General features: G+C 34.9%; 1 protein-coding gene across 1 annotated transcript; it reads right to left on the reverse strand.

Moving 5' to 3' along the window:
* Nucleotides 1–5823: 5823 nt before the first annotated feature.
* On the reverse strand, nucleotides 5824–6555 carry LOC145113833 (uncharacterized). Its single transcript, XM_079049882.1, has one exon. The coding sequence runs from the start codon at nucleotides 6553–6555 to the stop codon at nucleotides 5824–5826; it is 732 nt and encodes a 243-aa protein (XP_078906008.1).
* Between the last annotated feature and the right edge of the window lie 4450 nt (nucleotides 6556–11005).

Raw genomic sequence — 11005 nt, forward strand, 5'->3', positions numbered from 1 at the left:
TTCGTTTTATGCGTCTTTTTTGTTTGGAGGTGGTGTGGAATTGTGTTATTTGGGATAGAAATCCGATATAGGGTTGGGGGTGGTGTTGGCGTTGGATTATTAGAGGAGGGGAGGAAAGCTCTCAACTAGATGAATTTTTGAATATTCTTTTGCAAGTGAATTTGACAGATAAAGTGGATGGTTGACTTTGAAATATAGGAAAAGATGAGAACTAGTCTGTAGTAGATACTAGAAGGTGGATAGATAAAAAGATTTTTCCAAGTGTCGATATGTCAGATGGAATGGATTCATTCCTCATAAAGTTAATATTCTTTTGTGGAGAATTATGATGGATAGATTGCTTACAAGAAGTAACCTTGATTACTGTGGGATTGATATTCCTAGTGCTTTATGTCCGATTTGTAACTTGGATGTGCAACAATTGGACCATTTGTTTGTTAGATACAAGGTGGCCGCTAGAATGTGTAATGCAGTTTTTAAATGGTTAGACATCCAAGTTACTTCTTTTTCTTACATGGCCACTTTATCTGATCAAATGGATAATCTTCGAGGTAGGGCTAACAAAATAAATGTGATTGATGCGGTAGTTTGTGTTAAGATTTATGGAGTCTTGAACAAATTGACAAGTTCCTAAAAGTTCAAGGGCCATAAATGAAACTTGGAAATATTAAACAATTGAATATGAAATGGACGATGCAATTATGGAGCACACCTTTTGAATTCATTTGTTGGACTGTCAAAGTTTTGGACGAAAAATAATTGGACGGTGGAAAAAATTGTCAAACACATGCATGAGAATTATTTTTTCAAACTATGCGGCAATCTTGTGCATATTGCGGCTCACAAATATACCTATATATATGCATGTATGTTTTGCATATTTTGTGTGCAAAAACTTGAGAGAACATCAAGTGTAGAGTGTCAAGCCAATTGTAATCTTGTGAGTTTTAATAAAATTCTCTAGTTGCAGCCCGTGGACGTAGGATTTACACCGAATCCAAACCACGTAAAATCCTTGTGTTCTTTATTGCTTTATTTTCTCGTTTCGTTTGTGAGTGTGTGATAGTGTTTCCGCTGCGTGTACCCTGTCTCAATTCCTAACAATTGGTATCAGAGCCTGGTTAGCGAGGTTTTGGAGGCTGGTGGAAAATGCAATTAGAAGCATTGCTATGTCAGAAAGACTTGGACGTGGTACTCGGAGACAAACCGGAGAAAATGGAAAAAGCTGCTGAAGATGCGTGGAACTCAAAGGACAAGAAAACCAAGGCGGTTATTACATTGTCGTTGACGAAGAGCGTTGCTTTCAACATCATGAATGAAACCACGGCGCGTGGTATGATGGAGGCTCTGTCAAATATGTATGAGAAACCATCGGCGGCTAACAAGGTGTTCTTGATGAAGGAGCTGTTCACTACAAGGATGAATGAGGAAGGCTCAGTTACGGTTCACATTAACAATCTAAATTCAATTTTGTCCAGATTATCATCTGTGGGAATTAAATTTGATAATGAGACTCAAGCTTCGCTGCTACTAGCTTCTCTACCTGATAGCTGGTCCGGAACAGTTACTGCTGTTACAAGTTCCGTGGGGACCAGTGCTATGACTTTTGAAGGGGTTAGAGATTTGGTTCTAGGCGAGGATATCAGACGCAAGAATCAAGGTGGATCTTCCTCTTCTGATTTATTAAATGTCGGAAGAGGTAGAGGGAATAGCAGGAATAGTGGGAGCAGTGGGAGTCGGGGAAAAAGTTATTCTAGAACTTTGAAGAATGTGAAATGTTGGAACTGTCAAGAAGTGGGACATGTTAAGAGTCAATGTCCAAAGAAAGAATTGAACATTGTTGATGCTGAGAATTTTTCTGGGGATGATGCATTGTTACTCAGTATGGAAAGTTCTGTGGACTCTTGGGTCATGGATTCAGGGGCTTCGTTTCACGCCATGGACAACGGGGAAACGATGGTGAATCTAAAAGAAGGAGATTTTGGGAAGGTACGATTGGCAAATGACGAGATGCTTCAAGTAACGGGCATGGGAGATATTGATCTAGTTACTTCATTAGGAACTACATGAAGCCTGAAGAATGTCAGGGTTATTCCGGAGCTGAAGAAAAAATTGATTTCTGTTGGTCAGCTGGATAAACAAGGACTGGAAGTAAGGTTTGGTGGTGGTAAATGGATGGTGGTCAATGGTAATTCGGTGATTGCTCAAGGTTTGAAGCATGGGTCATTGTATATGGTTGAGGTACCTGCTGAGGGAAGTATGACCATCCCGATTAAGCAAAACAAAATCTGGTTCGCTAAATCTACTGCTAAGAGAGTTCATTTTGCAAACATGAATTCTGGAGCCAAGGGGATGTTAGCTGAACGAGTCGGAAATTCTAAACTATTCAGGGGATTCTGTGACAGTGGGAGCACGGGGTGTGTCCCGGGTACAGTTACAAAGAGCCGTTGGGTTTTGAAGACTAAGACTGGAAAATTCTCTCTTGTTGGAAGTTTGCAAAGTTTGGAGAGTGTTAGTGGTCCTCGGTGTATCTCTGGATCTGGTGGAGTGTCCAAACCGGTTGAGACAGAGGATGAGTCGGTGGTGGGATTAGCCACGACTGAGTTGGAGCTAGTGGGAGCTTCAACTGGCCCTTCTAGTACTTGAAGATGAGGGGCGGCTGCAATTAGAGAAATCAGACTAAGTTTTAGCTTGTTCTTTGAAACTGGAAGCTTGAAGGACTTTGTTGTTTTTTAAGATTACTGGAGTAATTGAGAGTTGAATGGCGGAGAAAGACTAATTTGTTCAAGTCTCCAAGTGGGAGATTGTTAAGATTTATGGAGTCTTGAACAAATTGACAAGTTCCTAAAAGTTCAAGGGCCATAAATGAAACTTGGAAATATTAAACAATTGAATATGAAATGGACGATGCAATTATGGAGCACACCTTTTGAATTCATTTGTTGGACTGTCAAAGTTTTGGACGGCAAATAATTGGACGGTGGAAAAAATTGTCAAACACATGCATGAGAATTATTTTTTCAAACTATGCGGCAATCTTGTGCATATTGCGGCTCACAAATATACCTATATATATGCATGTATGTTTTGCATATTTTGTGTGCAAAAACTTGAGAGAACATCAAGTGTAGAGTGTCAAGCCAATTGTAATCTTGTGAGTTTTAATAAAATTCTCTAGTTGCAGCCCGTGGACGTAGGATTTACACCGAATCCAAACCACGTAAAATCCTTGTGTTCTTTATTGCTTTATTTTCTCGTTTCGTTTGTGAGTGTGTGATAGTGTTTCCGCTGCGTGTACCCTGTCTCAATTCCTAACAGTTTGCACTATGCTTTGGCACTTATGGAGGTATAGTACTACTAAGGATGTTGAAGATGGTAAGATGAGAAAGGATCAGTTTTTATTCAATTAGATATTTTTTTTTTCTATAGGCTAGTAATAGACATAGAAAGTGTTCTTTTAATTGGAATTGTTGGATGCAATTTCTTTTAAACAATTTGTAATATTTTTTTCTTGTTCTCTAGGTTTTTTTTATCCTTCTAATATATGGTTGGTTGTTTCAAAAGAAAAAAATTAACATCACTTTCTGATAAATTTATTACTATGAGTTAGTAACATGTGTCAGTTGTGGATTCGCACAGTCAAGTATCATATGCGTCCATTGATCATTATAGACGTTGCCCATTTGAAATACAAGTACTTCGGCACCATGTTTATTGTGGTTGTTATCGACGGTAATAATCAAATACCCTCTTTTGCCTTCGGAGTGGGAACGTGGAGTTTGAGGACACACTTGGACATGGTTTATGAGGAACTTGTTAGGATGCATCAATCACATTGATTATTTCATCATAATCTTCGATAGAGCAACTACCATTAAGCTCGCCCTTAAAACAATCTTCTCACATGTGACCCACAGGCTTTGTTGCCACCATATGTTCGTGAACCTACAATTGAAGTCGAAAAAGAATAAGACAACGTATAAGCTGTTTTGGAAAACATACAAAGAGTCTAAACAATCATACATCCGCGAGAATATAGTGATGTTACATTGTTTAGTACCTAATGTTTGTAAAAAAGTGGACGAAATATGAAAGGTGGGCAAGGGCATACTTTCCTTGCGTACGAATGTAGTGTCCTCCTTTTTACTGTGGTTAACTCAAGATTAGAGTACCATGAGTATCCTTTTGAACTTAAATAGATATTAATTATCTTTTGGAAAAATATAACCTTATGAAAATATATCACCTAATCTTAGTGAATAAATCTGACTATTTGATTGAGAATATCTTGAAGTACAAAAACCTTTTCTTTATATTTTGTCGAGTATAATACAACTTCGATTATGTCTATTTTTATTATTCCAAAACTTTCTAAGTTGTTGAAATACTCCACAACTCGCATTCCACACAATGTGTTTCATCATCTGTCTATATATAATTCATTAAGCGTAGTAGAAACACGACCCAAAATCATGATTTAATGAGTACAATAAAAATCACTTTTTTTATAATTTAATTACATTTGATAAATGAAATGAAGCAGTGTAGAAGAAAGATGATATTTGGGAAAATGACATAAGAGGGTAATTATCTTTATCGTTTTGTTCACATTTATATAAATTCTTTATTTTTGTACACATTTGACTATTTAACTTGTTATATATGTTCACATATTGTCATTGTCACCGGCTACAACAGGTGACAATGATAATATGTGAACAAATTAACAAGTTAAATGGTTAAATGTGTACGAAAAAAAAGTTGCTAAATGTGAACAAAAAGAAAAATTAATTACCCTGATAAGTCATTTTCCACACTTTTAATAGCGATTTTATTTTTCATATTTGTTTTTATTATTGTTTTCAAACGTTATTTTTCAAATATCCATGATTTCCTAAATATTAATTAAATACTGATCAATTTTATAATTTTTTTCTTTTGTTTTTAAGCATATACAATATTTTTAAAGTAATAGTATCTAACAATAAAATGAAATAAATTAAATATGTAACAATAAGTATAGTGGTCTTTTAAAAAAATAAAAAGAAAATATTACTTAGCAAATAAAAAAACAAAATAATCTATATAATGTAAATGTTTTAAAACTATTCCAACTTTTTAATACTTTTTAATTATAAGTTTATAAACTTTTGTTTTTTATTAATACAACGTTTTAAACTAGTATTTAATGAAAGTATTTTAAAATGTTATAAAAAAATATTAAATTATCATACAAAATCTGTGAAACACTTTAAAAATGTTGTAAAAGAAAGTTTAAAAATAAATGTTTGAAAGTTATAAAAAAAATTGTATGAAAATATAAAAGACAAGTTAAATACTTTTAAGAAAAAATTAAAACATTTATAAAATATTTGGTTTAAAAGCACTTGTATTAAAATTATATGAAAGTATAAAAAAAGTTAGAAAAAAGTATAAACAAACTTCAAAACATTGTATTAGAAAAACCTATCGTAAAAAAATATCATAAAAATGTTGTAAGAAATTATAAAACATTTTAAGAAATTTGTAAAAAAAAATGTTCATATTTAAATAACTTTTTTTTGTAGACATTTGACCATTTAACTTGTTAAATTGTTCATATATTACCATTATGGTAATATGTGAACAGATTTAACAAGTTAAATGCTCAAATATGAACAGAAAAAATAAAGTTACCTAAACAAAAAGAGGACAAAAAAGTAAATTGTAAGTTATTTTCCTAGATTTTATCTAGTTTTTAGCATTTTGGGCACGACAACATGAACCACACGTTTTAATCTTTTTTTTTGAAACGGCAAATAGATTAAAATAAAAGAAACATGATCAGCAAGAAGCTAAAACATGTTCAAAATACAATGAAAGAAGTACAAGTACAACAGAATTGTAGCAGAAAGGAGATATACTCCAATCAATCCACCTAGCCTTAACGCCTTGAGTTCGGTACTTGAACCATGTGTGTGTTTGACATATCACCTCATCCATGATTTTTGCAGGGGTCGCACGAATGTGTTTGAACGCCATATTATTTCTTGCTACCCATATGAACCATAATAGTCCATAAACAACCGCACTCAGCCTTTCCTTCTTTTTTGGACAACTACCCCAATTAGCCGCAAAGTTAACAAATTCGGTGACATTATTGAATTGAGTAATTGTGATTCCACACCAGTTCAGGATCGAAACACGAGCTTCCGTCGCAACTGAGCAATTGATAAAGAGATGATCCCCAGATTCCTTTTCCGTGTTGCATAGTGGACAAGCATCTGATTGTAACTTAATACCCCTGATCACTAGATTTGTTGCTACCGGGATTCTATCTAGAAGAGCTCTCCATATAAAACACCTGATCTTTAGTGGAACCGTTTTGGACCAATTTATTCGAACATTTGTTTGGGGATCGGTAGACTTTGAATCTAGTACTTTTCGAAGAGAGCATACTGTGTATTTACCATTCGTGTTCCAGTTGAAACGAAAACCGTTCACGACTGGTTGAGTGTTAACATCACTTAGAATCGAACATAGACTTATGAAGTCGGTAGTAGCATCATCTTCCATTTACTGAATTTTCCAACACCAACTGAAACCACCAGTATTGATCCTCTCATTAATTGTACATAGCTTTTTCTTTTCTAACTCATATAAACGCGGGAATCTTTCCTGTAATGTGAGAGTTCCACACCACCGAACCTTCCAGAATAAGAAGGATGTGTTTGATGCTGGAATCATGGTGAACATGTCATGGTAGCTGACATCAAATTCAGGTAGGGATCGGATTGCTTTAGCAATGTTACACCATGTTCCATTTGCTGATTTTCTTGCTATTGCAGTGATTGGCTTGGTTTTCAGATTGTGAATCGAAGTTATACACTCCTTCCATACGCACGGATCCCCTGATTTTATTTTCCACCACAATTTTGTTAATAAAGCTATGTTTTGTGCCTTCAACGTCCCTATACCAAGGCCTCCATCAGATTTGGCAGCGACTACTTTTGGCCATGATACCCAATGAATTTTGGATTTGGTGTCATCACCACCCCATAAAAATTTCCTCCGCAACTTTTCTAGTTCATCAAGGATCCCGTCAGGTGCTTTGAATAAAGATAGATAATACGTGGGCAAACTATTTAGGACAGATTTGATTAACGTAAGACGACCACCGAAGGACAACGTTTTTGCCTTCCACGCCGAGAGTCGAGATTGGAATTTGTCAATTATCGGTCTCCAAAATTTCTTTAATGCCATATTTGCCCCTACGGGCACTCCAAGGTATGTGAATGGGAAGGAACTTTGTAGACATCCTAAGACTTGAGCCTGTCTGTTAAGATCAATGTCCTCCACACCAATCCCAAAAAGTCTCGACTTTTGAAAATTGAGTTTTAAACCAGAACTTATGTGGAAACATTTCAGAATTTTGGCCAAGTTTTTGATCGATGATGTATCCCACTTTCCTACAAACATTGCATCATCTGCATAAAATAAATGTGAGACGGTTGGGCCATTATTTGGTAGTGTGATACCTTCGATGAGATTTTGTTCCCGTGCACTTTTGATGGCTTGATTTAAACCTTCCATGGCAATTATGAATAAGAAAGAAGACAGCGGATCCCCTTGCCTCACCCCTTTTGTAATTTCAAATTCAGCAGTTGGGGATCCATTAACAAGAACAGATGCTCGCGATGAGGATAGACATGCAATCAATATAATTTGTACCGTTCCAAAAGTATGACAAATTGTCAAAAACACATAGTGCCCATGTGCTATAAATGCACTAGAAATAACTCGCTGTAAAACCAGAAGTTCCATGAAATCATTCATTTTAATATATATATTTTTTAGAGAACGTTAAAATATTATCGGATGAAAAGACTCAAAATATTACGAACCATCATATGAAAAATTAAAATCAATAATAGCAAACACGTCAAAATAATTTTTTTTTAGTAGAAACATACATGTTTGCATATGCCTATTCTCATTAAAATTAACATAATGTATATAGGAATAGGATAATAGAATTTTAGTAGGTCAACATTAATCAGTTCCTCTAGATCTTTTGTGTATGATATTTATCAATCTCGAATAAACTTCCTATTTATGATTGTTGGTAGTTGAACCAAACACATCGAAATAAATTTTTATGATTCGTAACTTTACAAATATTACAACTAGACTAAACAATACGTGTCTCATCATCACTTCTAAAACGAAACAATATTTTGCATAAAAACATCACAGTTATTAATCACAGGGGGATTGAGGGCGGGGGGCAAAGTAGGCAGCTGTACAGGGCCCAATTTTTTTTATTATATATTTTTATTTAAAAATAAAAAATTATAATAACGATAAGGCCTTTTTTTTATTGTTCGTCCAGAGCCTTTAAGAAAATTTAACTTCTTAGAACCGGCCCTTATTATTACCATCTTTTGTCATTACCCTGTTCAAAATTACTATATTGCTGTACTCCTTACCTTTACCAGGATATTTCATAAAAACATTGAAATAGTCCCTACTTAATAGAAAATTTGACAGAAATAATCCTTATGTTTTATAAAACTACATAAATGGTCCTTGCCTAATAGCAAAATAACAGAAATGGTGCGTTTCAAAAACTTATAGAAATGGTCCTTGCTTAACAGAGAATTTATAGCAGTTGTCCTTATGTTTACAAAACAATAGAAATTGTCCATGTGTTTCATAAAAATATAGAAATGGTCCTTGCCTAATAGAAATTTATAGAATTGGTCCCTATGTTTTATAAAATTATAGAAATTGTCTCTTCCTAATAGCAAACTTACAAAATGGATCTTGTGTAGGAGAACATTACAAAAATAGTCTCGAAAATACGAGTAAGGTGGCACGAAGTCGTATAGTGGTTTGGAAATGGGCTACGGCGGCATCGGGGGTACCACCGGCTTACATCATCTAACACAAAGGGTTTAGTGATCGGGTTAATCAACCCGTGAGAATTGTAGATGCATGTGACTTTTTGACTATTCAATTGAGAAAGAGTTTAATATGCATTCTTTTTTACTATTCAATGTGACACAATTTAATATGCATGCTACTTTCTCCTACCAACTTTTTTTTAGTTTTAATTCATGTTAGCTTTTGATAATTTTATTCATGCATGCCTTTCTTTCATTTTTTCTTTCTATTTTTTTGTTTTACAAGTTTATATAAAGATGAATAAACAATGCATTCATTCTTTTTCCTTTTTTCTTTTACAAGTTTATATAAAGATGAATACAAAGTTCACTCATTAGCAAAACTTTATCTTAAAAGAAAAAAAATGATATGTTTATTTTATTTTATATTTTATAATTTAATTAAATAAAAAAAATGATGATGTGGCAAGTGGGTTGAATGGGTTGGAAAAGATAGAGTTTACATATGTTGTGGGTTGGGAAAAGATGAAAAGAGAGGAGATAGAAAAACTGATGTGACAGTGGGTTGAGTGAGTTGAATGAAAATGACTCTCACCTCCCTAATAAACATGCCACAACACGCGAACCATATTTTGACACTAACCTTGAGAGAATTTGTGTATTACATGTAAGGAAATAACCTTATATTACCTTGGTGCCTAAGGAAGAAACCAAGAAAAGATACAGGAAAGAAAGAAGAACGAGAAAAACTTTGATATTACTTGGTAAATAAAAGTTATATTGTTGGAAATCTTAACTTAAACATCCTAAACATTAACCTTATTTATACTAATAAAACTAGTATCATGATCTAACACAAAAAACTTTTAAAAGGAAACTTTCCTAAAATACCCTTGAATGGGATTTTGTCCCCGATTCTGAATTAATCTAACATTCCCCCCTTAATTCAGAATCTCGCACATCTTCATTCCTAGCAACTTCTTCATCTCGTCTTCTCAAACTCTCTCGATTCTCAACTTTCCCAGACACCCGACCTTAACCTCGGTCACATCCAAGTCTTCTCTTAATCCATTTGATTTGTCACAACACTTGTAACATATAACAGGACATCCCGTTAGACATGTTCATTACCATCTTGACTTATCCCATATTCACGACCTCTCCCCGGCCACATCCAAATCCACCGATTTGAACTTCCACCGCCATAATGTTGACACCGTGTTGTTTGTCCATTCCTTTCTTGTCTTGACAACAATATCTTTGTCGATCGCTCCTAATCTGATAGATTCTTCCACCGAACGCCCTCGGTTCAACCGTTTCCCTTATGTCGTGTGCACCCATAATCGCCTTGACTTTGACTACCCACACTGGATAATTTGTTGGAGTCAAAACCGAAACTTGATACGTCATCAAACCTTCTTCTTTAACCATCGACATTCTATTTTCTTATTTGACAACCCCGACCTCTTTAATCCAGCTTGTTCTGAGAGCACTCTTCCATCGAACAACAAGACAAGGTCACAGCCACCTTTACCGTCTTCCGTCACCCATAAAACGAACTAAATCAAAACCACCCGCTTTGAAGTCTTCCCGTCCGTTTATTCCGCGCCTTTGGTTAGTATCTCTTTACCTTAGAACAAGCCCGATCAAGAAAAACTGGGGCTGCTTGCGATCAAAACCGAATCACACCCCTTCAACGTAACCTGATTCCCGTTGCGTTTACCCTGCAGCGAAAGGCTACACTTTTCTTGAAACCGACTCTCAAACCGGCCGCCCTACATGTTCACGAACCCTAGGCTCTGATACCAAGTGTAAGGAAACAACCTGATATTACCTTGATGCCTAAGGAAGAAACCAAGAAAAGGTACAAGAGAGAAAAAAAATGAGAAAAATTTTAAGATTACTTGGTAAACAAAAGTTCTATTGCTGGAAATCTTAACCTAAGCATCCTAAACATTAACCTTATATATACTAATAAAACTAGTATATTTAATCTAACACAAAAAACCTTTAAAAGGAAACTTTCCTAAAATACCCTTGGATGAGATTTTGTCCCTGATTCTGAATTAATCCAACATTACATCACTTTCCCATAATCCCATCAAACTTTCTCTCCTCAC

Source organism: Lactuca virosa, chromosome 5 (genome assembly GCF_052849685.1).
Source record: "Lactuca virosa cultivar CGN04683 chromosome 5, Lactuca_virosa_CGN04683_v6, whole genome shotgun sequence".
In the NCBI taxonomy this organism is placed as follows: Eukaryota; Viridiplantae; Streptophyta; class Magnoliopsida; order Asterales; family Asteraceae; genus Lactuca; species Lactuca virosa.